The sequence below is a fragment of the Drosophila teissieri genome, chromosome 3R (genome assembly GCF_016746235.2).
Source record: "Drosophila teissieri strain GT53w chromosome 3R, Prin_Dtei_1.1, whole genome shotgun sequence".
Taxonomy (NCBI): domain Eukaryota; kingdom Metazoa; phylum Arthropoda; class Insecta; order Diptera; family Drosophilidae; genus Drosophila; species Drosophila teissieri.
Genome location: NC_053032.1, coordinates 29,028,872 through 29,053,633, shown reverse-complemented (window position 1 = coordinate 29,053,633; position 24,762 = coordinate 29,028,872). Strand labels below are relative to the sequence as shown.

The window sequence follows — 24,762 nt, the reverse complement described above, 5'->3', positions numbered from 1 at the left end:
ATTCCACAACAAAACGGTTTTGTTTATACTTCTTAAACGTGAGTAAGCAAATAAGATGACCTTACTGGGTGAAGATGATTTCAATACTAATTTGGGATATCTATAATGCAAATTATATTTTTGATAATAAGGTGATCTTAAGTGACTTGTCTACATTTCTAATTTAAATCTCAGCTTTACTATTTCTTGGACAGCTGCTGCTTAATCCAGTCCAGGTAAAAGTGCACCCTTGTGTACATGCCCGGAATATCTGGTGTGTCGCAGGCCACTCCGACGGATGTGATACCCATCACATGGTACATGCAGGGGTGGTCATCGTGACATATGAGGACCGGGCCACCGGAGTCCCCATTGCAGGTGTCCTTGTGCTCCTTGGATCCGATGCACAGTTGGCTGGTGGCATTGTAGCCCACGGGCAGTTCATCAATTCTATCTGAAGTAATTCTGCAGCGAGATCCGTAGTTATACAGCCTTACCTTCTGCAGTCTCTTGTTCTCAGTTCTCGGAACGCTCTCCACCTGACCCCAACCGATGGCTATGAAGGAGGAGACCGCACGCCCATCGTCGAAGGGCAGACAAGCCGGCTGCTTGTACTCGTTGAAGATTACGGGTCGACTCAACGTTACCACGGATATGTCATTGTACATTTCCGGATAGTAGTATCCGGGGTGAATTGTGAAGTCCCTCACGATGAAGTCCTGCGGATCCGCGTCGTCGATGTCGGTGTCAAACTCCAAGTCTCCGAGGCGCACGATGTTCACTGAACCTCTGAAAAGGTGCCACATTTGTTTTGACAACTGAAAATATTACCAGGTAAGAGTACGTACTGTGGAGAGTAGTGGCAATGGGCAGCGGTGAGCACATGCCGGTCGCTGATAAGTGTTCCGCCACAGAACCAGTCCACTTGGCCAGCATAGTTTCGATGTCCCAGGCGAGCGGCGTGGGGGAACTCCCTGGCCAAAGCGGGTCCTCCGCCGATTATGTGAGGAGTGTTGCTCATACATCTGTCCAAGGTCTGGTAGATCGGACCAACCTCAATCGGGAAGCTAAACCCCGATATATCCTCCCGAAAGCTTTCTTTATCCACTAGACAGGAGACTGTGGAGTGCGACAAACTGGTACACGGTTTCATTTTGAATTATTAAGTACCCACTTCTTGCTAAAACAGGATTTTGTGCCACCACCACGTTGGCTACGAAAACGAGCCATGCTGTTCCCAGAAGAACAATTGTGCCGGAGATGGAGATTTTCATCGTGCGTTTGCCTCGACGTTAAGTGAAAAACTAGAATCATAATTCATAATCAATTTCTTCTCTTTGCGACTTGTTTAGTACAATCTTCTCAGGACAATTAATACATTCCCGGAAAATAAGCGTTAATGTTGATAAGTAAATATATACGTTTGCTCATGAACTATGTACATAAAGCAAAGCAATTTTATAGAAAACATGTAATAATGTTTATTGCAAGAGGAATATTCAGAAGAATTCAGCTTTATTTACTACGGCTTTTGATAGGGTGTTGCTACTCAAAACTAAAGTTAGTTAAGTCACTTTTAACAATTTACCCACAGAATTGTGGATTTTCAATTTCCCTATTTGAATATCCCTCCTAATTTCTGGCCAGCTGCTGCTTAATCCAGTCCAGGTAAAAGTGAACCCGTGTATACATGGCCGGAATGTCGGGAGTGTCGCAGGCCACTCCGATGGACGTGATACCCATCACGTGGTACATGCAGGGGTGCTTCTTATGATAGATGAGCACCGGTCCGCCGGAATCCCCATTGCAGGTGTCCTTGTGGTCGTTGGATCCGATGCACAGTTGGGTGGTGGCATTGTATCCCTCGGGCAGTTCCTCGTTCCTTTCGGCCGTGATCCTGCAGCGCGTTCCGTAGTTGTAGAGCTTCACCTTCTGTAGTTTTTTGTTTTCCGTCCTGGGAACGATCTCCAGCTGACCCCAACCGATGGCTATGAAGGTGGAGACGGATCGCCCATCGTCGAAGGGCAGACAGGCCGGATGCTTGTACTCATTGAAGGTTACGGGTCGACTTAACCTCACCACGGAAATGTCGTTGTAAATGGCCGGGTAGCTGTATCCGGGGTGCGGGGTGAAGTTCTTCACGACGAAGTCCTCCGGATCCGCATCGTCGCTGCTGGTGTCAAACTCCAAGTCTCCGAGACGCGCGATGTTCACTGATCCTCTGCAAAGATCCCATAGTTAGCTTTATACCACGTTTTAAGCTGGGAAACTAGTCTTAGGGTTATTGTAGGAATCTAGTGATAAGAAAAGTACGAACTGTGGTGAGTAGTGGCAATGCGCTGCGGTGAGCACATGTCTGTCGCTGATAAGGGTTCCGCCGCAGAACCAGTCCACCTCGCCATTGTCATCTTGGTGGCCCAGGCGCACAGCATGCGGGAACTCCTTGGGCAGAGCGGGTCCTCCGCCGATTATAAGCGGCGCATAGCTGGTGCATTTGTCCAGGGTCTTGTAGATAATCGGGGCATCCTCGATCAGAAAGCTGAACTCGGAAGTCTCCTCCCAAACGCTTCTCTTGTAGGCAGTGCACGCTGCAAAGTACAAACATGTATTCGGGGCATGTGTTCCTTTCGAACAACGATGCACTTACTCCTGACTATATCCGCATCCTGGGCCGGCGCCCAAGCGACGAATAGAAGCAACAATGCTGCTTCCAGCTGGACAACCTTGCCGAAGATCGCGCTGCTCATCGTGTGGCTACCTCTACGTTTAGTAAGCTACTAAAATATTTATTTATAAACAAAATCCTCTCTTTTGCACCTGCTAAAGTGCAATCTCCGCAGGAGAGCTGGCAAAAAGCGGGAAAAGCCTCGGTTTTATTGATAAGACATTATGCACTAATATTTGCTCTCGGCTTACGCAAGCAGAAAATCAATAGAAATGAAAGCCGGTTTGGTGGCAAACAACATGAAATCAATATGTTCCGGCATTTATATATTTAAAAATATTGGGTAGATATTACAAACAATAATCATAATAAAATTGATGCATTGTCACGACTTGAAAACCAGTGAAAAGTTCTGTGGAAATGAAAACCTGAACATTTCATTCAAATCCAACACCCAAACCGGTTTGCCCAGCAAACCCAAATGCAAATGTTTACAGCCGGTGGATTTACAATCATTAATTAATAACTTGTATATTTCTGGCTTTCTCAGAACCCAGATGGGGTCTTAAGTGTAAGAATTTAAGTGCATATGGAATCAATCAAGTGGTTCCCCGCGTCTGCTGGGCCAGCTCGCCCTTGATCCAGTTGAGGAAGTAGTGGACCCGCGTGTAGGGACTTGGAAGGTCGGGTGAGGAGCAAGTGATACCGGCAGACGTGATGCCCATCACGTGGTACATGCAGGCGAGATCCTTGTGATAGGCAAGCACTGGACCCCCCGAGTCTCCGTTGCAGGTGTCCTTGTTGTCCCTTGATCCGATGCACAGCTGGCTTTTGGGCTCGTAGCCATCGGGCAGCTCATCATTCACATCCACACTGCTGACACACCTATCCTTATAGCCCTGCAGCTGAACCTTCAACAGCTTCTTCGACTCCTTTTGGGCAAATTTCTTCTGGCCCCAGCCGATGGCGATGAAGGACTCGTGCTGCTCGCCGTCGTCGAAGGGCAGGCAGGCAGGATGCTTGTACCTGTTGAACTTCACCTCGCGATCCAGTTGAACTATGGCAATATCATTGTAGAGCTTGGGATTCTCGAAACCCGGATGTGCCTTCAGAGCGAGCACGCCAAAGTCCTCCGGTTCAGCGTCATCCGTGTCGGTATCGAACTCCAGATCACCCAAGCGCACAACATTGACCTCACCGCTGGAGAAATATAATGTAACCAACTATGAGATATTTAAGAACTAGAAAGGCACACTTACTGTTCGGAATAAAAGCAGTGAGCCGCTGTGAGCACCAGGCGATTGCTTATCAGGGTGCCGCCACAGAACCATTTGATTTCATTGTTAGCCTTCCGATGGCCGAGGCGAGCGGCGAATGGAAATTCCTTGGGTTCCGCCGGAGTGCCGTCCACAATCAGGGGTCTGGATCCATGGCAGGAATCAACTGTCTCGTAGGTGATGGGAGCATCGGCGAAAAAGAAGCTGATGGCCACGCGTTCCTCGAAGACAATCTGCTTAAATTTGTCGCAAGCTAAAGGAAATATTAATTTCAGTATCATTATATTCTCCCTCATAGCACTTACCTAGCTGGACAGCTGCATCCGGATTTTGGCCATGAACAAGGCTGCTGCTGAGGGAAAACACCAGCAGCAATATTAATTCCAGCGATTGCATTGCCATCCTATTGAACTGCAGCGGAACTCGATCGGCCGGCAACTGATCTGATCGAAGTTAATCATCTACTTTTTAATTGCGCACTTCGAAAACGCCGCTCTCCGGACCTAGGCAATGATCAGCTGGTTCTAATCTTTATACATTATGGAGCACGGTGGAGATTCCTAGCTAATTCAGCCAACTATTTTGGTTTTCCCAAAAAAAAGGCATTCATAGTTAAATTTATATTATAAAATGTTAACATCTTTCAAAACAGGAAGTAACTGATGTCAGACTGTGGCTGGTATTGTTAGTTGATAACTACTGTACTAAAAGCAAACCAGTTTGGCTAACAAATGCTGAGATAACTAGAGTTCGTTGTCTTAACATTTATATTAATGTTGTTAAATTGTACAAAGTTTAACGATCTATAAGATAAATATAACTAATTGAAGTGAATGCCCGCTGAATTGAAAGCCAGCAGGAGCCGCATAAAGTCGTCGATGTCCATGGTTCTCGCACGTTTTGCTGCCATGTCCAGTGCCTCCAAGATGGCAATGACTTTGTCCTGCATTTTAAAGTCATCTTCAACAGGCTGGGGGAATTTAAATGGTTATTTCCTCGGCAATCACTCATATACATATTCGTCCCCTTTTTTCCACACTTACCTCATTCCTGAGTGAGCGATACAGTTTGTAGTTTTTCTCCAACATCTCCAAAACGGAGGTCACCTTAAAGGTGGCCGCCAGCGTTTTGTTCTTGCGCAGGAAGGCAATCCGTGTGAGACCGTCCCATTCGGTGAAGTTTACCGGTGGCGGTGGGTTCTTTGGCTCCAGCCGAACCACACTGCTTTCTACCTTTGGTGGCGGCCTAAAGTTGTTCTTGCCCACCTTCATGAGCATGTCCACCCGGGCCAGAAGTTGCGTATTGATGCTCAGGCGACAGTAGAGTTTGTCACCCGGCTTGGCCACCAACCGCTCTGCGAATTCACGCTGGAACATGAGTACGGCGCACCGGAAGAGTGGTCGGTGGAGGAGCAACTTAAAGATCAGTGGCGAACTGATCTGATACGGCACGTTGGCGATGCACAGATCGAAGAAGGGCAGCTCCGCCTTCAGGAAGTCACCGATCAGCACCTGGAGCTTCGGCTGCAGCGGAGTGGCCTGCACACGCTTCTGCAACTCGGCGGCCAGACGGGTGTCAATCTCACAGGCGATCACCTTCTTGGCGCGCTCCAGCATCCGAACGGTCATGTTTCCTGTTCCAGGACCGATTTCCAGCACCACATCGGTGGCTCGCAGAGCGGCCTTCTCCAGCATGGTGGTTATCACCAGGGGATTCTTCAGGATGTGCTGGCCAAAGTCCTTGTTGAAAACGATTCCTATAAATTCAGAATATGCGGGTTTAAAGTAAGTTTCTTGATTGGATTTGGTACCGACTCACCCTGTTTTTGCACATCATTATGAATGCGGCTCTTTTTTTCCGTCGTGACCTTTGGCATCTTGGCTAGCAATGGTTTCTTGCCTTTAAAATTAAAAAATTGCTCAAAATATTTATTTGTTTTGAGTGTGCTTCCTCTTCTTCAGCGGCAACATGTGCACTGCTAGCTAACAGCCGATAACTCATCGACCAAAGCGATACCTTTCTGGTTAACAGAAAATGTTAACCGCAAGCTGTAGGCCCCCATGTTAGATGAAATTTCAACTGAAGTAAAAAGTAAGAAATTAATTGAAAATGTTGTTTGATAAAAGCAAACTTTAGTTCTTAGGCGTGCTGCATAGCAAAAACGTTGGTTGCAATCGACCGCACAGTGAGGTACCATTTCCTGTTAAGCCTAACCGCTCATCTGAACATACCCGTTTCGGAGGTGGCAGTGCTGTTATTTTCAAATTGAAACAAATCAGTTACATTTTTCATAGGTGTTACCTCTTTATTTATTAATTAGTTTTCACTTAATGTTATAAATCAATTTTTCTTGTTTTCAATTTGCTTTCTTTGGTTATCTTTGCACACATCTGCTCGTACCATTTACTTAGTAGCTTCTTTAACATTCAATTACGCGCACTTGCCTGCCTCGGTAATCTTTTCTTTTTTTGTGTTTTTCTTTTTATTTAATAGCTTTTTTACAACATATCAACTGTTGACTTTCGACTTTACCGTTACAGTTATTTATCTCTTGTTTAAACATAACTTAAACTTTATTTATGCCGTGTTTTTTTTTTTCTCAGTTGTAGTTTGTTTTTCCATCTGCTTTGTATTTTTCATGTGCCTTGTGTGTTTTGTGTGTTGTTTTCTGAATACTTTTGTGTTTATGATTATTACTTTGCAATGATTCCTAACCTTTCTCTCCCAATTTGTTGCGCTTTAGTTTTGTACGCCGTTCCATAAATAATTCAGTATATTTTCTTAGTAGTTTGTGTGTAGTTCTGCCTTAGATCAGTTAACAATTTTCGGGGCTTCCGTTAATAATCCATTTAAGTATCTAAGATGCGAAAGGTACATGAAAAAGTTGCACATATGTAAGTGGGTGTAAGTTTGAGTGTTTGCTTGAGCTGCGTGGCTCCAGAAAAAGTTAGCTAAGCTGATCGGGTGAGTACATTCAGAGTTCCAGAGTTCAGAGTTCAAAGTTCGGAGTTCTGAGTTCGGAGTTTAGTTGAAGAGCCCCTTTGGCAAGCCATGATATATATTCACTATAAGTTTCGGGGTCTTTTCTTTGCAGCAAGGAGGTGGAGACAACGGGGGGAGCGCGGGGAGCGTTCAGCTTTGCGTATTTGGTGAGAGCTTATAGCAAACATTTTTGGTTGCACATTTTCCTATAAATTTTGTTTTTTTGTTGTTTTTTGTCAGGTTACGGTCACGCGATTTGTTCTAATCCCTCCTCAGTTTCTCTCCCATTAAATGTACCCTTTTTTCTGTGCTCTGCTTGACCAGCAGCGATTGACCTATTCCCGATCCCGATCTTGATCCTGATCCTGATCCTGATCCTGATTACGATCCCTATGCCGATCGAGGATTTATACCTATGTTCATATGAGTTTATCTTGTTGGCTGGAGTTTTGCTTGTTTTTATACTCTTTGTTTAAATTTAATTGAATACGCGCCTCTATCTTTGCAACGGCCTCTGAGGGCATTGCTTATAAAATTATCCATAGCTCTCAACATTTTGCCTATACTTCGTCCTTAATTTCTTGTGTTTTGTTTTTTCTTTGTTGTTTTATTTTGTTTTTATTTCTCGTGTTTTTTTGCTTGGTTTTTTTTTGGTAAAATGCGTTCTTGAAAATACTTTGGGTTAACATTTAAATTGTAAATGGGTAACTAGCGCTTACGCTGGGCTTGCTATTTCACAAATATTATTAGACACTGGGCGTTATTATTACATACAAATGTGTGTTTATGCTTGCCTTTGCCTTTGCCTTACGATTTTTATTTTTATTTTTAGTTAACAACGCTGCTTAAAGTTAATAAATCATCTGTTATCCTTCCTTTGCTATTCCTTCTTGTATAGTTACCATCAATGATTTACGATTAATGATTTATTTTAGCATAATTCCTCCTCTCGCCTTGGCAGACGGAAATCGAAAAACAGAAACAATTTCGCCTCTCGAAATTCGCTATGGAGTAAATAATAATCGTAACAACATTTAAGGGGGTACCAATCAAATTTATGCTAGATTTGAATGCAGTTAATTGCGAATAGAACTTAGCTTGAGTCTTTGGCTTTAAAATCAACACATAAAAGTCATATTGTTTGTCTCCTATCTTCCATATGCCACATTTCATCATTTCATATAATTTTGTTTGGGTTTTCCTCATTACGCTAAATCTTTGCCATTTGTGTGTATTATATATGCTTTAGTTTCACAATTTATATGGTTCACATATATATACTTTATATATATAATTTGTTTGTTCTCCTCCTCCTCGATTTTTGCTTACAGACTAAACACGTTTTGTATTCATAATTTGTTTTAGCATAAATTAATATGAATTTTATAGACATTCTCTTTGTGGGTTTAGCTTTACCTCTATGATTAGTTAGCTTTACTTTCTTTTTCTCTTTGTTGGTAAATTGTATGCGTTTGTATTAGGGCTTTTTGGCTTCATTTTGTTTTGTTTGTTTCTTTTTGTTTGTTTGTTTTCATTTTATAAATATTTATGTATAACAATAAGGTAACTTTAAAATAATATCGCTTTAATACTTGAGAAGGAAGTTGTGCAAGATTTCGAATACGTAAAACAAATGAAACTAGTTCCGTGTGGTCGCATGTATTGTGGTGTATGGTGTTTGGTGTATGGTGTATGGTGTATGGTGTTTGGTGTTTGGTGTTTGGTGTATGGTGTATGTGGTACAGACGGCACATTGCGGCTATTGTGTTAGAAATTCCCTTGAGATTCGCTTGGAGCAAGTGCCTCGCCTCCCGTAAATAGAGCTCTGCTTGGATGCTGTCGGTCTGTGAGTGCGAAACTTGAGATTCGGCACGTCAAACAATCAATAAATAACTAATAACAAAATGCACTCAGCCACTGGGCATTGACTAGATGGGTGGGGGTATCTCCTACACTCCTTCTTTCCTTCTTTTTTTTTTTGTTCTTTTTGTGTTTTTTTTTTTTGTGTTTTGTTTTTGTGTTGGTTTCTGTTCTTGGGAGCTTGGCAAACAACATAAATAAATTCCAACAGGCGTGGAGCTTGAAGCGGGAAAAGGTTTCGGGTGACTGTAGCGACTCCAATTCAATTTGAAGCTAGCAGTTTCGACAATTGGCACTGGTAGTTGGATGTGGATGAGTGATCTACACACAGGACCGGTAACGACACGAAACGAAACGAAACGAAACGAGGACGAGCATCACGACTACGGCTGGAAACAGACAACAATGGGAACGAGTGCGCCGGGGAGTTACGGGAAATGGGGAAATGAAAAATATTAGACTGCTTTTGCTGGGGGGATGCGCTACTCGCTGGATGACAGCTCGGCGCGATGGCGATCTGGCTGGGCTTGGGCCACCCAATGTCGACCGGGGTACCCAGTCTCAAGGGGGCTCCAGATCGCATCGCCACCCATCCAACTGGTAGGTGAACGTGAACTGCGATCGTTGGGCCTTAGTAGACTTTGCGCTCCGGTCCGAACTTGGGATTCACGAACGAGAAGCCGGCGAACTCGTCCTGGTTGATGCAGCGCACCACCTCGTTTCCAATCGGTGTGAGCACTGGATCCTCCTTGGTGAACTCCGCATCGAAGTTGTTGGCATCGCGTGGATTTTTCTGTATACACAATCGATATAAGTAATGTTGTTGTACATAATATAATGCATTTAGCTCACCATTTTCGGTCGGAATGGTGGCTTTATGTTGCGCTTCTCCAGCTCCTTCCAGTCCAATTTGGCGAAAAATGGATGCTTGCGTATCTCGTTCTCGTCGCCAGTGCAGCCCAGTCGCTGCTCCGGATTCTTGGTGAGAAAACCTGGGGATGTGGGCAAACATGGGTTAGTATCTGTTAGTTTTCCTAGCAAATATTATAAATACGACACGTCAGTAAGTAAGTAAGACTAGTAAGTAATGTACGCTCTATTTGCTGAGTAAGAAAGTAGATTGGGATAGCGAATCTCACCCTTCAGTATGGAGACGGCCTCGCGGGACAGCCAAACCGGATAGAGGACGTCGTCGTGCATGATGGAGTCGAAGAGCTCGTCCTCGTTGTCGGCCTCGAACGGCGGCTGGCCAGCCATCATCTCGTACATGAGGACGCCCAGCGCCCACCAGTCGACGGAGGCGCCGTACTCCTGCTCCTTGAGGATCTCCGGGGCGATGTAGTCGGGGGTGCCGCAGAAGGTGGTGGTCAGCATGCCGTTCATGATGCCCTCCTTGCACATCCCGAAATCGGCCAGCTTGCAGTGGCCCTCCTGGTCGAGCAGGATGTTGTCCAGCTTCAGGTCGCGGTAGATGACGCCGTGGGTGTGGAGAAACTGCAGCGCCAGTGTCACCTCCGCCGCATAGAAGGCGGCACGCGAGGCCTCAAATCGACGCGCCTTCTGTATCTGGAACATCAGATCGCCGCCGTTCACGTACTCCATCACGAAGAACAGGCGGTCCGGGGTCTGGAAACAGGAATGTAACGCAGTCAGGAAGGGATGGTTGGCGGCCAGCGCCAGGATGCGCTTCTCTGTCATGGTGCAGTCGACGTCGTCGTCCTGGATGATCGCGTCCTTCTTGAGCACCTTGATGGCATAGATCTCGTCGGTGCCCTTCTTCTCGGCGAGCATCACCTTGCCGAACGAGCCCTTGCCCAGCACCTTGATGAAGTTGAAGTCCAGCAAGGAGCACTTGCCCGGACGCGTCTCTCCAGTGGCCCCACTGCCTCCCGGTCCGCCCACCGCCAGGCTCATGCAGCTGCTGCTATTATAGCCGCTGGTCAGCGTCGTCGTCGAGGTGGCCAGGCTGTCCGCCGACAAGGCGCAACTGCGAAAGGACTGCCCCGGTGCACCGTCGCCATCGCTGCCCAGGGATGCCCCATAGTTGTCCTCGCCCTGCTGGTTCAAGTACTTGGAGCGGCGCGGCTGCTGCTTGTCCGGCGAGATGCCCAGCGAGCTCAGGATCTCGGCCATCTGCTTCGTGTTGATGCCGCACGTGTTGGCCACGTTCTTCTGGCACCGCTTGTGCACGTTCAGCCCGCAGGTCTCGCACTGCAATCCCTGCTTGATCAGGCCGTATAGTAGGGATCCGCAGTGGTCGCAGAAGGTGAACCGCTTGTAGCTGTGCACCACAAAGCGGTGCGGCATATTCACATTGAACCGCTGGCCCGCGGGCACCACCTCCACTTTGGTTTGCTGCTGGAAAGGCTCGCGATTAGATCAACGCGATCTGGCTGGGTTATCCCATTGGCACTTACCTCGTCCCGCATGCCCGGACACTTGGACACCACCGACAGGTGACATTTTTTATGTACAACTAACGTGCAGACTAGAGTTTTCGGGGAAGAGAAACCAAAGGCGTAATCATTAGTATCCAAACTGGGCACTTGGCGCATCGCGGATTCTTCAATGGCAGAGTGCAGTGGCCAAAGAATCCAGAACTCTATGAAAATCTATGAGCTCGGAAGGAAGATCGCCATGCTACACTATGAACTATCTATCTTTTCTATCAAAAGATACACAGCTCTAGAAATCAATTAGCTGATTTAAAGTGTCTTCATAATATAATAATATTCCAAGCGACTTTCTTCCGAGCCTAAACTCTAGACATACGAATGTGTATATATTTACAGGATTTCGTTTGAATTAAGCTCGTTGAAACATTCAGGGTTAGACACAAGTCCGCCATCGTGGCATTCGAGTTGGATTGGTGGCCGCAAATGGGCTGAGGTCCTGCTCGAATACCACGATTGGGTGGACAGTAGTTTTGAATTAGTTGGTAAACCGTCGACTGTTTCTTGCTGTGCAGTGTGATTATTCACATGTTGGTCAGTGGAGTTAAGTTGTGCTTGGTCAGTGTCTGTGCTCTAATTAGTGTTTCGGTTTAATCACAACATTTAGATGCTTCGTGCCAGAGATATTGGAACCAACACTACTTGGAAGAGTGAGAAATGACGAAGGCAGCCAAAAAAGCAGTTCTGTTTTTTCATGACAATGGATTAAAGTAAATAAAACGAAATCCTATGTAGTATTTCTATGCTCGTTCGATTACGTATCCCTCGAAAACCAAAGAGATAATTTATCGTGCAGGAAATAGATTTAAGTAGATGATTAACCAATGATTCCAGTTCTGAAGATTTCGCGTTTTAATGTTTAGTGACATTGGTTTCTAGATAACTGATAACTGCCTAGTCTTCATCTCTTAAAAAAAAGGGCTGATTTAAGATTCTAGAACCCAGAGATTGGGATTATCTATAGCATGCAGGAGAATATGTTTCTAGTAAATGGACGGACGGACAAACTTAAATGTATATGTGATAATTTAATTTAAATAGCAGAAAGCCTATAAAGAATATTCTGTGACTCCGATCTGTTTTGATCCTGCAAACGTCAGCTTAAAATGCAATGTGATGGGAACGCGGACGCGACCATCCAGATCGATTTGACTTATGGTGCAGTGGGGACAGGACCTGTTCCGACTCAAGCAAGTGATGGATGCATTGGACAATGCCTGAGGCTGGCCAATAGTTTCGGAGTATGATAAAGTGGTACGTATAACTGATCTCAAAATGCAGCCAAAGAAACCCAATGGCAATCACATCAACAGCGACAACAGCAAACAACGAACAACGAACAACGAATAACGAACAACGAACAACGAACAGCGTACAACGAACGTAACAAGCAAATGCAAAGTGATATGGATTGGATATAGCTTGTCGGGGGCTCATCCTGGAGCTCCGAAGCGCCAGAGCTGAGCTGCTCTGGTTTTCAATTCCGTTTAGTCTGAAGCAAAACACATACCTTGACATTGATAGCCTTGTTTACCAATTCCCCTGCAAAAAGGCAAGAAATTCCATGGCTATTGTATGTATATATATTTTTTGGTAACTGAATGATTTGTGTTGTGTTTCTTTGGTGGTTTGGTGTGTGTGGTGTGTGTGTGGTATGTGTGCTTGCGAGTGTGCTAGTGTATAACTTTCAATGGATGAGTGTCGCCGAAAGAAATCAAGCATTGATGAGATCGTGAACCCCAGATGACCCCAGCAGCCACCCAAGCAGCATAATAGCCCACCAGAGAAACCAGGTTAATGCCAATGGATGGTGGAGAACCAAGGAAACTAAAACCGCATAAGAGTGAGCCACCCAAAGGAGCAGAGATGCGAGATGTGAGCCCAAGTGGAGCGATGATGAGTGATGAGGAGTAGAGTGGTACATTAAGAACATAGAGGTAATAGATCAACCGAAGTAGAATCGAATCGAATCGAAACGAAACGAAATCAAAAGTAGGTCGGATGGTGAAAGGTGTGTGTAAATCAGGTCCCAAAACTAAATGCATGTTCAGATTAATCACTGCGTATACAACTTAGGATGTACGGAGATGTTTCAGCCCTTCGGTGAGTTCGTTACGAGAGTTGTACGATCATGTGTGCTCGGCTCCACTTACCAGATAAACGTCCGGCAATGCGAACAGAAGGTGGGTTGACGCAAAAACGTTGCCATGAACTTGTGCCCATTCACCTGGTGCGAAGAAAACGAAGGAAACCCATTAGGCACGATCATTCTGGTTAACTGGTTAACTGGTTAAGTGGACACCCACCTGATGGACCCGACGACGCATGGCACCGCGACGGCGGTTGAATCCGGCGCGCTCTTTGAACTCCTTGTTGACGGCCACGGTGTGCTCCACCACAGCCTCGGCTTTGGCTTTATCTGAAATCGTACGGAATAGATCAGCATCGGCAGTACTTCCTTCACATCTTCATATGCCTACGTACCCGTGCGATTCTTCAGCTCAATGATGACGTGAATCTTGCCCTGCGGCTCCAAGTTAACCTGTGAGATGTCAATAAGTATTAGTAAAAGAACTCTTAGGGATGTAGCTGGTATATATATTTGAAACCCACCCAAAGATCCTGTACAGCCGTCTCGCTCTGCATGAGGTCCTCGAAGGAGATGATGCAGTTGGCCACAAAGTCATCCGGCGGCAGAGCGGCATCATGAAAGACGGTCAAGTTGATGTTGCTCACATTGGTCACGTCGTGGACGAACTGCTCGTTCCAAACAGGATCGAATGTCTTTGGCCGTGTGGTGGCTCGATCTGTATCAAAAAAACGAGATAAATAGATAAATAGATAGATAGTTAGTAATGGTGTATCAAAGCTAACTGCTTTAACCATTAATGACCCTTTTAAGTATGCAACACTTTTGCTAGCTAACTAACTTTTATAACTAACTAACCGACTTTAGTTTCTCATCCATTTCTGAATGGATGAAATGAACTGAAAAGGAGGTGGGACACTCACCGAAGTGACTCTCGTCGACATCTATGGAGACATAGGGATCGATGAGCTGCTCGTCGGCCAGTTTGCCGAAGGTGAGGTTGTGCCGCTTCTGGAAGTCTGTGGGCCGCAGGCCGCTCGCCTCGCACACCTTGATCTGCAGCTTGCCCGTGAACATGGTCGTGGGATCGGTGACTGTCCGGTCCTGTCCTATTCCTAATCCCGATCCTGATCCTACTCCTGATCCGGCTGCTCCTCGGTCCTCCGTGCGATGTCCTTGCGTGTCTGTGTGGGGAGCAGCGGTGGACCACTCGGCTTGTGGTGGTGTGCGGCTGGCTGGTGATCCTGATCTGCAATCGAATGGAGAGCAATTCCAGATGAGTTAATGAATCGAACGACAGCCACTCGCATCTCGCGCTGTGGGCCAATGTTGGTGTAGGTCATTGACACTCATGAATGGCGTATGCGGTATACTCGAATCACTCCCAAGGTCGATTAAGCCTCGCATCGATGGAATTTGTGCACACACATATCTGCGCCCACAGCAGCGGTCAGAATAATGTATCTCTTCAAAGGAATTTTCACCCCATAGAGTTATTTCCTTGCGTATAAACTATTTTATATCAGCTTACAAAGAATATAGTTTTAGTTTCAAGCATTCATATTTTTACAACGATGATTCAAAATAGGGCTGACTTATTCTGTGTTAAATTGGGAGTATTCATGATTCACAGAAAGAAATGCGTGTTCATTTTGTAATATTTTTATATTTTAAGACAACGAAAATCTGTAGCCAACAAAAATGAGCTTATTTTAATTTCTTTCATCTGTAATTAATTACATTTATACGTTGGCCACTACTATTTTGGCCGCCACTGTGTTTCTGCCCGTTTGTGTGTGTACATTAGGCAATCGCTCAAACGACAACAGTCCGTGAAACAAAAATCGAAAATAGTGCGCGACCATCATCTGCTATGGTAATATTTCTAGCGTATAAATCATTCCAAGGAGTGCAACATTGTTTATTTCGCAATTCCACAGATTGTTGTTCAGTGTACGCTAATCTCTACACTAGCCTAATGCGCATCCAATTGGGATACAAAGCGCTTTCTAATTGGCAATTTGGTGGGAACAAGTACATACATATGTAGTTGCCCCTTTTCTTCGCACACAATCTTGAGTACTTTCAGTGTCGTTTAGCTTTGATTACATATAATGCCTTTGCTTGCTCACTTTTTTATGCAAATTCTTTGTGTGCATGTATGGCACATATACACACACTTTCACACACATATACACGCGCAGTCAGCTTTTTTCCACAGATTAAACAACAAAGAGAGAACAACAAGAATTTTCAATGCTGCCTCTCTCTCGCACCTCTGCCACCCACCAACACACGCGCGACTCACGCCCACTCCAATCGGAAACACCTGACGAAACGCCAATAAGTGCGCTCAATTAACTAAACGTTTGGCTAACCCGTCCAATTGGAAAATTTGTAATTTTCTAATTGGTGAAAACGAAGGTCTTCCAGCTGGCAGAGTTGCCGTACTGTCCAACTGTCAGCTTGACAATAACGTACGCAGTGTTGGTAAACAGAGAAAATGCGCACAATGTTCGTTGTTCAAAAAATTATATTTTTCTGTTTTTTAAGTTGAATGTCAGGCACTTCGTTCGATTATAGCACACACGTTTAGCTGACATTTTTTGGTTCACATTCAAGCACAAGACACGGAGAGACTTAGAAAGTCCCATCGATGGTTTTTATATATACCACTCTCTTTCTTGCTCTCTCTATTGTTGGTATATAGAAAATGTTTGACGATTAGAAAACTTTAGTTATTGAAACGCTTCTTTGCTATGTATATTTATGCGAATTGATTATGCACGACAACAAATAGGCAGAAAATATTGCAATCAACAAGGAACCAAAAAAATCTTTTAATTTATCTGCGCGCGCAGGAACTTGTATATTAGAGAAAAAGTGTTCAGCTATGTGTGCGAAAAAATTAAGGATGCCTTCACACTAGAGCACACACACACACGCTCGACATATGTATGCGCTTATACACACATGCACGCACACAGTTACACGCACCCTGTTTGCACAGCGTTTTAAATTGATTGGTTTTCCCAGATAATTTCCTTGGTTTTCCGACGAATTTAAATAGTTTCACAAAATCACAGTGTCCAGCATTTTCTGTTGCATTGCTGGGTAGTTTTCTTATTGGCTTTAAAACGGTTTCGCGTATTAATATTGATAAAAATGTTCACTTCACGCCAATTCTTATTGGAAAAACGTTAGGGATGTGCCAAGGTGGGCGATACATATCGTGGGGGTGCTACAGCTTGTTCAACACTTGCGCTGTTAAGGTAACAGCTTCTCCGCTTACCAACACTCTTCGATAACCGATACCAATAAAGGGAAATAAATATTACAACTAATATTATCTAGTAAATAAAATCTGGCAATATGAGCTCGGGGCCCATACGCACACCCGTCTCGCAGATCATCCTGAGCAAACACGATCAGGATGCCGAGGAGGAGCCCAAGAAGAAATCCCGCGAGGACTGGCGCAAGGCGAAGGAGTTAGAGGAGGCTCGAAAAGCGGGAACAGCTCCAGCCGCCGTCGACGAGGAGGGTCGCGACATAAATCCGCACATTCCGCAGTACATTTCGAATGCTCCGTGGTATTACGGATCGGCGGGGCCCACACTCAAGCATCAGCGGCCCCAGCACGAGGACGAGCAAGGACAGCTGGACAAGAGGGCTCCCAAGGGACTCAACACCACACGCATCATTACCAAGTTCCGGAAGGGAGCTTGCGAAAACTGCGGCGCCGTCACACACAAACGCAAGGACTGCCTGGAGCGGCCGCGGAAGGTCCAAGCCAAGTATGCTGAATCCATCGTCGTACACGACGAGCATTTGGTCAATGAAGCGGCTGTGAACTATGACGAGAAACGAGATCGCTGGAGCAGTTACGATCCGGCCAATCACAGAGAGATCATTGAGGAGTACGAAAAGGTGGAAGAGGCCAAGCGCCAACTCAAAGCAGAGAAGCTCAAAAATGGTACGTAAAAGTGTGTTCAGAGTGTTTATAGTTTTAATCATATATTCTTATATCCTTAGATCCCGATGCCGAAATATCCGATGAGGAGGGCAACGAGGACAAATATGTGGACGAAGTGGACATGCCCGGCACCAAGGTGGATTCCAAACAGCGAATTACTGTGCGCAACTTGCGTATCCGCGAGGATACGGCGAAGTACCTGAGGAACTTGGACCCTAACTCCGCGTACTACGATCCCAAAACACGTTCTATGCGTGACAATCCCAATCCTGCCGTTCCCGAAGAGGAGTAAGTGACTAAAACGTGTACAAATAAATAAATTCCCTAACTTTGTCCTTTTTGCAGAGCTGAGTTTGCTGGCGAGAACTTTGTGCGCTTTTCTGGAGACACTACAGCCCAAGCCACCGCCCAGTTGTTTGCCTGGGAAGCACATGGCAAAGGAGTTGATGTGCATCTGCTAGCCGAGCCCACTAAGTTGGAGCTGCTTCAGAAAGAGTACGAGCAGAAGAAGGAGCAGTTCAAGTCGAGTGTGAGTAATTTTTAGGGCTGGCATTTCCTTTGAAAAATGACTACAACCATTTTCTTCTTTTTCCAGACCAAAACACACATTGTGGAGAAATACGGAGGCGAAGAGCATCTGCAGGTTCCGCCAAAGTCACTGCTGCTGGCGCAGACCGAGGAGTACATCGAGTATTCTCGCAGCGGCAAGGTGATAAAGGGCGTGGAGAAGCCGAAAGCGCGCAGTATCTACGAGGAGGATGTGTACATCAACAACCACACAACGGTGTGGGGCAGTTTCTGGAACGCCGGTCGCTGGGGCTACAAGTGCTGCAAGTCCTTCATCAAGAACTCCTACTGCGTGGGCATGCAGGAACCAGAGGGCTACTCGGAACAGCATCCCACTAGCTCCACCGCAGCAGTTGTAGCAGAACCCGCAGCTCAAACCCAATTTAAGGTACCCGAAGTGCCACCAGAAAAGCCCGCCTCCGAAGTGGACTCAGCTCCGAGTTCAGAATCCTCCTCATCCGAAGAGGAGGAGGTAAAACCAGAGAAGAAAAAGTCCAAGAAGAAGTCCAAAAAGCGCGAGAAGAAAAAGAAGGCCAAGGAGCAGCGAAAGCAAAAATCCAAGAATAAGGAGACCAAGGACCAGGAGAAGACAAAGGAAAAAGATATTCCCGAGGAGTTGGACGATCGCAAACGAGCCTACAACAGCATGTATGATGTGAAGGCGCCCACAGAGGACGAGATCGAGGAGTGGAAGAAGAAGCGGCCAAGGGCCGAAGATCCCATGCTGCAATTTATGTAGGCAATAAAGTACAATTTATATTCTTATATTAAAACGATTTCGGATCTTAATAAGTAAAACATGCGGAGTTTAGACAAACGTCATATTTAATATTAAACGATCGCATACTGCTCGTACAGCAACTCCCTGATCTTGTAATACTCCTCGGATAAACATCCCTCCATGGCCACTTTGCCGGCATCCACACGCCTCAATGCCAGAGTTCCGTTGCTGCACCAGAGTACGCCGCCGGAGAACTCCGAGTTGATGTTATTGCGCATGAGAATCTGCTTGAAGTCGGACAGTTTCAGCTCGTTAATGAGCACTGAGTTGTGGATAGGGATCTCATCGTCCGCCAGTGTTTCCAGAGTCAATGTCTTGCCTTCCTGCACGGACGCGTCCTGCTCCACAGTAACGTCCATGGGTGCTTCGATGGCCTTGACGCGCATGCCCAGGCGACCATCTACCCACGCCACCTCCGCGTCCTTGCCCTTTTGGAACTGCAGCTGGGAGACAAGTCCTTCCGTCAGACGTACCTGGTAGATGTGGATCTCTGTGGTGACATCAATGATTTCGCCTTTTTGGGGCGTAAAAACGCGCGCACCGACATTCTGCTCGCAGTGCCTGGCCACCACTTGTGTGCCTTCGGCAGTGCCGTGTATGACGATAACCCTTCGAGGTCTTAACTGGGAGAGGATCTTTAGCATGGACTCGCCATCAGAGCGACCTTCGAAATCAATCCTCTGGACTTGGGCATTCACTTCGATTGTTTTGCGTTGGTTTATCAGCTTAGTCGGCTTCTCCAGCAACTGAACATCATTGTCGCCAATTACTCCGTTAACTTGTTGATCTGCTCCCATGCCCGGTTCTTCCTTCTTTACATTCTCCTTGTTTTGCTCCTCCATGGGTACAAAGTCATAGCCCGTCGCATCCGCAATGCGGTAGTCGTCCAGATTGATGATCTCCCCATACTCATCGCACTTCACCTTCTCCTCGTGATAGGGGAACATCACGTGGTGTCGTTTGTTGGACTTGAAAAAACCGGAGTGATGGCGACCCTCCGGTCTGACCACGATATCATGCTTGCCCGTGATGACGCTCATCTCGATGTCGTCCTCGGACTCGGAACTGCTCTCCTCCTCCACATCGGGCTTTACGATGAGGGGATTAAGTTTCTCGCCCTGTGTGCGCAGGTATTCCTCCAGCTCAGCTCCTTCTAGTTCAACTCTTCGCCTAACGTCCAATTCGATTTGCTTGCCTGGTGCGCAGTTCTCGACCAGTTCCATGGCTAAAGTGCCGGGTGACGTGCGCGTAGTGAGGATTATGCTATTGTTGGCATTGCTGGCCCATTGCACAAAGAGATCCCTCGTGAATCCGCTCTCCAGATCTGGAGTACTGGCCAACACCACTTTTGGACCAGCGGGCAATTTATAGACGTCCGCCAGCGAGTGGCACAGCTGGATGTGCTTGAACTGGAAGGGATTGTTGCGGGCACCTTCGAAAGCCTTCGTGAGTTTATCACTCATCCATTCGATCTGCGACTTCGCGAACTCAATCACGTTATAGCTCACATTGTTAAGAAGGGCCAACGAGTAGGCCATCAGACCCGATTCCTTGTTTTTCCACAGCTGGTCCAGCATGTGAGCCAACTCCAGCACTCGTCCTGCCGTGTCCACGGCTATCAGTACATTGCCGTTGTTACGCACAGTCTGCAAGATGTTGGTCATGAGCTTTTCATCGCGAGCCCTCCTTCTGGCCTGCTGATACTGTGCATTGTAGGCGTCCGTAATGAGCAGCGAAGGTCTTTGCAGCCTGTCCAGCTCGCAGCCGCTCAAGTGGCGCTCCTTCTTGTGGTTGAAGTCGGTGGCGTACACAATATCCTCCTCGCCTACCTTGACGATCTTCCAGATGGTGCCGCCAATCATGTGTCCTGCGTTCAAAGGCGTAATGGATATTCCATATCCCTTACCCTTCAGTGAAACCGTTTGGTTGTATTTCAACTGGGTGATCTTTTCGAAGGCCGTGTCAACGTCGTCCAGCGAAAAGAGATCGAAGTCGCCCATGTTGAAGTGCGACATGTAAAGGTCATACATGAACATTTGACCCATTTTAAACACGGGAATGGTGGCGTAGATGGGGCAGTTAAGCCCAAGCTTGCCCACCAAGTATGGCAGGGCGCCAAGATGATATGCATCCGGATGGGACAGCAGCACGGCGTCCAAGGTGTGCACCTGCCTGGGAGTAGACGAAATACTTATATCATTGTTTTCCTGCAATGCGTATACAATTGTTACCTCTTCAGTTCCTTGATGAAGTTGGCATCGAACTTTTCGTCCCATCCGCAGTCGAGTAAGATCCGCACATCGTCTATCTGGAGGATATAGCATGGCGGGGACTCGTCCATCGCCCCAGATATAGTGTGCAGCTTGATGATGGATGTCATTTTTGCCAATTAAACAGCCGCCGCATTTGTTGAAGTTGTACAAGAAAACACAGAGTTCTCCGCCGGTCCAGGGATGCAAAGCTATCACGGCGTTGCCAGAGTGCTGTTGCTTTGTTTATACAGTGAGTACCAGTTGACCGAACAGTCTACCCCATTTTAATGAATTTAAAAACATTTGAAATAATAATATGAATTTAAAACTCTTTTATGGCTGTCATACATACATACGTATTAAAGGCTACAACCTTCTTTAGTTCAATTGCCTCCCCTTCAATGAGTCAATGTCTACAACTGTGCTTATCAGTGGAAGTACCAACAAACAAGCATAAGCAAACATAATTTTTTTAATCAAATTACTGTTTTATTTATCAGGGTGGAGTCATGCTGTTTCAAAGAACAGCGGATACCCTTGTTAGTGTAGAAAGTGTTGTTATATTTTTTATGAACAATTTGCTATGCTGCATGACTACTCATATTTGTTATTAAAGGCAACTTAAAAAAGTATATAATGTATGACGAAACATTGTATGAATGATTGTTAGACGGAAAGAATGCATACAATTCGAGCTAGTGAGTTTCCACTGTCGCTCTGTTGGTTGATGAGTTGCGCCCCTGGTCGTCAGCTGTTATTCGCCAACCGCCAACCGCGAGATTGCGTCCGAAATTAGGATGCGGAGTTCCCAAAGATCGCACTGAGTCAACAGTTCCTGCCAACGATGTTCGTGCGGCTCTGGGTCCGCAGCTTCCACATATATGATCTTCTCATCGCCATCGGCCTTATCACGCTCATCGTGTACCTGTGCCTGCCCTTCCGGTTCGCATCGCACTACGACTACATCGAGGAATCGAAGATCGAGGAGGCTCTGGTGCCGCAGGTGACTCGAAATGTCTCCCTGCAGGAGGTGTTCGAGTGCACCTACTCGGAGATCATCGCCGAGAACAGGTTCGTCTACCATCTGGCCCACTACCACGGAGCGGTGCAGCGGGGCGCGGAGATTCGTCCGGGCGGCGAATTCCGTCCAGAAGGATGTCAGGCTCGCTACAGCACCGCCATCATTGTGCCGTACAGGCAGCGGGAGGAGCAGCTGCACGCCTTCCTCACATACATGCACAATTACCTGCCGCAGCAGCTGATCCACTATCGGATTTTCCTAGTCGAACAGTTCGATCATAAGCCCTTCAACAGGGCAATGCTCTTTAACATTGGCGCCCAGGTGGCAGCGGAGTATGGATTTCCCTGCCTGATCCTTCACGACGTGGACCTTCTGCCACTGAACTCGGGCCAGATGTATGCCTGCTCAGAGCGTCCACGGCACATGTGCTCTGCCCTGGATCACTGGCGATTCCGGCTGCCCTACCGCGGTCTCTTCGGCGGCGTGGTGGCCATCAACACCGTCCAGTACCAGCAGATCAATGGCATGTCCAATCTGTATCATGGCTGGGGCGGAGAGGACGATGACCTCTATGAGCGCCTGCAAGCCCTGAACATCGACATTTGCCGATTCGCAATGGAGTTCAGTAAGTACACCATGCTGAAGCACAAGCCGGAGCGGCCGAATGCCAACCGGGTGGCGCTCCTGAGATCGGCGACTCTGCGCCAGCACTCGGATGGACTCAACTCACTGGTGTACAAGGAAGTGGAGCGACGAATGCACAGTCTGTTCACGCACATCCTGGTGGAGACCTGAGTGCCAGTATTTGTTATATTTAGCTTGTAGGCCAATCGTTTTCGTAGTCGGTATCTCGAAGTGTTTTACACTTGGCTGCACTTCGCTTCGCAACCGATTAGTTGCCGCCTTAGACAATGCGTTCCGAATCGATCGTGATATCTCCACTCACTAGGCTAAGAAGCTGGACAGGAAGGAAGGAGTCGAAGCTGTAATTGAAGTACAATGCAGAAGCCTCAGATTAAGCGGATATCGCCATGTTAAGCACGCTCTGCCTCTGCCAATAAAATATGTCTTAAATGGTATCATATGTTTGTTAATTAAATTTAGAAGGGTACGTGAATGTTTAGAGTTGCCTTGTAATTATGTATCGCCACATTTGAAATCAGACTTTGTGCCATTATCTTGACAGTTGAACTTTGTTACCACTGTCAATAACAATTCCCCATGTAGTTAGCCATGGGTTTACTTGGCGCATTACTTAAAACTGGCCTGTTTTTGGTCATATTCCTTGGGGCCTTGTTTCTGCTACCGGGATTGCCTCCCAACACCACTTTCCCCTTCAAAGAGTATTTGTAAGTCGTATTTCTTCAGTTGCTATCATCAACTCATACGATCTATGTGTGTTTCCCAGTATAAAGCCAGCTAGAGAACTGAATGGAACGCTGGAGCTGAACAATCACTTAAATGGCGCCCGTCAGTTGTGGAAAGGCAAAATATTTGGACCAGAGTGCCTCATAGTTCTTAATGACAAGATATACACGGGAATTCACAGCGGAGAGGTTATTCAACTCAATGATGAGGAGTCTGTTCAACCAATCACTAAGATAGGCCAACCGTGTGGTATTAAAAGAAAAGTGGTCGATTGTATCCATAATGCCGTTGATATTTACCCTAGATTATATATTTGACGACGAGCTGTGTGGCTATCCAGTGGGCTTAGCCCTGGACACCAAGGGAAACAATCTTATTGTATCCGATGCATACTACGGCATATGGCAAATCGACTTGGAAACGAGGAAGAAGACTGTGTTGGTGCCGGCGGAGCAGATCCTTCCTGGCAAGGGGGACAACCGTCGGGCTAAGCTGTTCAATTCCCTGGCAGTTAGCCGGCAGGGTGACATATTCTGGACGGATTCCTTTTCAGATGACTTTGTCCTGGCTGCGTTCGCAAACCCGTCCGGTCGGTGAGTTCGCACTAAGAAGATATCTACCATATAAAATGTGTTTACTCGCTTTTTCTCAGACTTTTCAAATACGATCGCATAAAGAAGACAAACGAGGTACTGCTGGACGAGTTGTCTTTTGCCAACGGCTTGGCCTTAAGTCCCAGTGAGGATTTCATTATCCTTGCCGAAACAACGGCCATGCGGCTGAGAAAATACTATCTCAAAGGATCACGAGCCGGTCAAAGCGAAGTGTTTGTGGAGGGTTTGCCTGGCTGGCCGGATAATCTCACTGCCGATGAGGAGGGAATCTGGGTGCCTCTGTCCGTGGCTTCAGATAGTGAGAATCCCAATTTGTTCGCCGTGCTGGCGCCCTATCCGAGATTAAGATCGTTCTTGGCACGTTTGGTGGCTCTAATGCGGCTTCCCCTTCGAATGTTAAACCATATTTATCCCAATGACATGGCGGCTCGTCTTTTCCACTCCTTTAACGATATGGTCATAAGAAACGCTCCCAAGCGCAACACTGTGGTGCGTGTGGATTGGAATGGAAATGTTGTGAAATCTCTGCATGGCTTTGACGGTTCAGCCTCAGGCATATCCCACGTGCTCGAATTTAAGGGTCACCTATATTTGGGATCGCCTTTCAATCACTATATTGCGAAAGTCAAATTGCCCGACGACGATGTGGCGAAGTCTGTAAAAGGAGATTAAGGATTAAGGATTAGTTAAGTCATTATGATGGATTCAATGCGCTTTATAATATTTCAATTTAATATTTATGTATTATTCAAATGCGACTTTATTTTAAGAACCTGTCAAGCTTTTTGCTTTAAATTAGTTTATTGCACCACGAAATTAAAATCACATTAACATTTTGTAATTTATTAATAAAATTAAAACTCAAGGAACAAACCTTTATG

The 24,762-nt window shown here is 46.2% G+C and overlaps 9 protein-coding genes across 13 annotated transcripts; 3 read left to right on the top strand and 6 right to left on the bottom strand.

Moving 5' to 3' along the window:
• Positions 1-10: 10 nt before the first annotated feature.
• Positions 11-1,369, bottom strand: LOC122622624 (venom protease-like). Its single transcript, XM_043801210.1, has 2 exons — positions 828-1,369; positions 11-768 (listed from the first exon to the last, which is right to left on the bottom strand). The coding sequence occupies exons 1-2, from the start codon at positions 1,130-1,132 to the stop codon at positions 180-182; spliced, it is 894 nt and encodes a 297-aa protein (XP_043657145.1). The 5' UTR covers positions 1,133-1,369; the 3' UTR covers positions 11-179.
• Positions 1,370-1,475: 106 nt separating this feature from the next.
• Positions 1,476-2,772, bottom strand: LOC122622622 (serine protease snake). The gene is made up of 3 exons (XM_043801207.1): positions 2,627-2,772; positions 2,297-2,567; positions 1,476-2,200 (listed from the first exon to the last, which is right to left on the bottom strand). Exons 1-3 carry the CDS (start codon positions 2,724-2,726, stop codon positions 1,612-1,614), a joined length of 960 nt encoding a protein of 319 aa, XP_043657142.1. The 5' UTR covers positions 2,727-2,772; the 3' UTR covers positions 1,476-1,611.
• A 177-nt stretch (positions 2,773-2,949) lies between these two features.
• Positions 2,950-4,372, bottom strand: LOC122622621 (venom protease). The gene is made up of 3 exons (XM_043801206.1): positions 4,227-4,372; positions 3,904-4,174; positions 2,950-3,844 (listed from the first exon to the last, which is right to left on the bottom strand). The coding sequence occupies exons 1-3, from the start codon at positions 4,321-4,323 to the stop codon at positions 3,244-3,246; spliced, it is 969 nt and encodes a 322-aa protein (XP_043657141.1). The 5' UTR covers positions 4,324-4,372; the 3' UTR covers positions 2,950-3,243.
• Positions 4,373-4,670: 298 nt separating this feature from the next.
• On the bottom strand, positions 4,671-5,903 carry LOC122621027 (probable dimethyladenosine transferase). Its single transcript, XM_043798753.1, has 3 exons — positions 5,740-5,903; positions 4,965-5,677; positions 4,671-4,891 (listed from the first exon to the last, which is right to left on the bottom strand). The coding sequence occupies exons 1-3, from the start codon at positions 5,795-5,797 to the stop codon at positions 4,742-4,744; spliced, it is 921 nt and encodes a 306-aa protein (XP_043654688.1). The 5' UTR covers positions 5,798-5,903; the 3' UTR covers positions 4,671-4,741.
• Positions 5,904-7,557: 1,654 nt separating this feature from the next.
• On the bottom strand, positions 7,558-16,513 carry LOC122619403 (protein kinase C). Of its 5 annotated transcripts, none has more exons than XM_043796321.1 (11): positions 16,303-16,513; positions 14,229-14,554; positions 13,830-14,023; positions 13,701-13,758; positions 13,523-13,635; positions 13,370-13,443; positions 12,727-12,758; positions 11,181-11,251; positions 9,903-11,121; positions 9,616-9,755; positions 7,558-9,556 (listed from the first exon to the last, which is right to left on the bottom strand). In XM_043796321.1, exons 2-11 carry the CDS (start codon positions 14,380-14,382, stop codon positions 9,395-9,397), a joined length of 2,217 nt encoding a protein of 738 aa, XP_043652256.1. In that variant the 5' UTR covers positions 14,383-14,554; positions 16,303-16,513; the 3' UTR covers positions 7,558-9,394. The 5 variants fall into 5 exon arrangements, with proteins under 5 accessions (XP_043652256.1, XP_043652257.1, XP_043652254.1 ...); XM_043796322.1 differs by lacking the exon at positions 16,303-16,513 and adding an exon at positions 15,582-15,679; XM_043796319.1 differs by lacking the exon at positions 16,303-16,513 and adding an exon at positions 15,438-15,573.
• A 91-nt stretch (positions 16,514-16,604) lies between these two features.
• On the top strand, positions 16,605-18,638 carry LOC122619147 (pre-mRNA-splicing factor Slu7). The gene is made up of 4 exons (XM_043795894.1): positions 16,605-17,278; positions 17,338-17,566; positions 17,624-17,807; positions 17,874-18,638. Exons 1-4 carry the CDS (start codon positions 16,678-16,680, stop codon positions 18,582-18,584), a joined length of 1,725 nt encoding a protein of 574 aa, XP_043651829.1. The 5' UTR covers positions 16,605-16,677; the 3' UTR covers positions 18,585-18,638.
• Positions 18,594-21,101, bottom strand: LOC122619146 (probable cleavage and polyadenylation specificity factor subunit 2). The gene is made up of 2 exons (XM_043795893.1): positions 20,858-21,101; positions 18,594-20,798 (listed from the first exon to the last, which is right to left on the bottom strand). Exons 1-2 carry the CDS (start codon positions 21,004-21,006, stop codon positions 18,677-18,679), a joined length of 2,271 nt encoding a protein of 756 aa, XP_043651828.1. The 5' UTR covers positions 21,007-21,101; the 3' UTR covers positions 18,594-18,676.
• Positions 21,102-21,545: 444 nt separating this feature from the next.
• On the top strand, positions 21,546-22,978 carry LOC122620703 (beta-1,4-N-acetylgalactosaminyltransferase bre-4). Its single transcript, XM_043798299.1, has one exon. It carries the CDS (start codon positions 21,723-21,725, stop codon positions 22,692-22,694), a length of 972 nt encoding a protein of 323 aa, XP_043654234.1. The 5' UTR covers positions 21,546-21,722; the 3' UTR covers positions 22,695-22,978.
• Positions 22,979-22,998: 20 nt separating this feature from the next.
• LOC122620702 (adipocyte plasma membrane-associated protein) lies at positions 22,999-24,709 on the top strand. Its single transcript, XM_043798298.1, has 4 exons — positions 22,999-23,248; positions 23,308-23,516; positions 23,572-23,860; positions 23,920-24,709. The coding sequence occupies exons 1-4, from the start codon at positions 23,133-23,135 to the stop codon at positions 24,551-24,553; spliced, it is 1,248 nt and encodes a 415-aa protein (XP_043654233.1). The 5' UTR covers positions 22,999-23,132; the 3' UTR covers positions 24,554-24,709.
• The last annotated feature ends 53 nt before the right edge of the window (positions 24,710-24,762 follow it).

Coding starts and splice junctions, on each gene's coding strand:
- LOC122622624 (XM_043801210.1), bottom strand. CDS start 1,132: ATGAAACCGTGTACCAGTTTGTCGCACTCCACAGTCTCCTGTCTAGTG. Junction 769..827: donor CATTGCCACTACTCTCCACA/GTACGTACTCTT, acceptor GCACCTTTTCAG/AGGTTCAGTGAACATCGTGC.
- LOC122622622 (XM_043801207.1), bottom strand. CDS start 2,726: ATGAGCAGCGCGATCTTCGGCAAGGTTGTCCAGCTGGAAGCAGCATTG. Junction 2,568..2,626: donor GGATGCGGATATAGTCAGGA/GTAAGTGCATCG, acceptor TGTACTTTGCAG/CGTGCACTGCCTACAAGAGA. Junction 2,201..2,296: donor CATTGCCACTACTCACCACA/GTTCGTACTTTT, acceptor GGATCTTTGCAG/AGGATCAGTGAACATCGCGC.
- LOC122622621 (XM_043801206.1), bottom strand. CDS start 4,323: ATGGCAATGCAATCGCTGGAATTAATATTGCTGCTGGTGTTTTCCCTC. Junction 4,175..4,226: donor GGATGCAGCTGTCCAGCTAG/GTAAGTGCTATG, acceptor TATTTCCTTTAG/CTTGCGACAAATTTAAGCAG. Junction 3,845..3,903: donor CACTGCTTTTATTCCGAACA/GTAAGTGTGCCT, acceptor ATATTTCTCCAG/CGGTGAGGTCAATGTTGTGC.
- LOC122621027 (XM_043798753.1), bottom strand. CDS start 5,797: ATGCCAAAGGTCACGACGGAAAAAAAGAGCCGCATTCATAATGATGTG. Junction 5,678..5,739: donor TAATGATGTGCAAAAACAGG/GTGAGTCGGTAC, acceptor CTGAATTTATAG/GAATCGTTTTCAACAAGGAC. Junction 4,892..4,964: donor ATCGCTCACTCAGGAATGAG/GTAAGTGTGGAA, acceptor AAATTCCCCCAG/CCTGTTGAAGATGACTTTAA.
- LOC122619403 (XM_043796319.1), bottom strand. CDS start 15,475: ATGTGCCATACATGCACACAAAGAATTTGCATAAAAAA. Junction 14,555..15,437: donor CAAAGAATTTGCATAAAAAA/GTGAGCAAGCAA, acceptor ATTCGATTGCAG/ATCAGGATCACCAGCCAGCC. Junction 9,756..9,902: donor GGCCGTCTCCATACTGAAGG/GTGAGATTCGCT, acceptor CCACATCCCCAG/GTTTTCTCACCAAGAATCCG.
- LOC122619147 (XM_043795894.1), top strand. CDS start 16,678: ATGAGCTCGGGGCCCATACGCACACCCGTCTCGCAGATCATCCTGAGC. Junction 17,279..17,337: donor AGCAGAGAAGCTCAAAAATG/GTACGTAAAAGT, acceptor TTATATCCTTAG/ATCCCGATGCCGAAATATCC. Junction 17,567..17,623: donor CCTGCCGTTCCCGAAGAGGA/GTAAGTGACTAA, acceptor TCCTTTTTGCAG/AGCTGAGTTTGCTGGCGAGA.
- LOC122619146 (XM_043795893.1), bottom strand. CDS start 21,006: ATGACATCCATCATCAAGCTGCACACTATATCTGGGGCGATGGACGAG. Junction 20,799..20,857: donor TTCATCAAGGAACTGAAGAG/GTAACAATTGTA, acceptor GTCTACTCCCAG/GCAGGTGCACACCTTGGACG.
- LOC122620703 (XM_043798299.1), top strand. CDS start 21,723: ATGTTCGTGCGGCTCTGGGTCCGCAGCTTCCACATATATGATCTTCTC.
- LOC122620702 (XM_043798298.1), top strand. CDS start 23,133: ATGGGTTTACTTGGCGCATTACTTAAAACTGGCCTGTTTTTGGTCATA. Junction 23,517..23,571: donor TAAGATAGGCCAACCGTGTG/GTATTAAAAGAA, acceptor TATTTACCCTAG/ATTATATATTTGACGACGAG. Junction 23,861..23,919: donor TTCGCAAACCCGTCCGGTCG/GTGAGTTCGCAC, acceptor GCTTTTTCTCAG/ACTTTTCAAATACGATCGCA.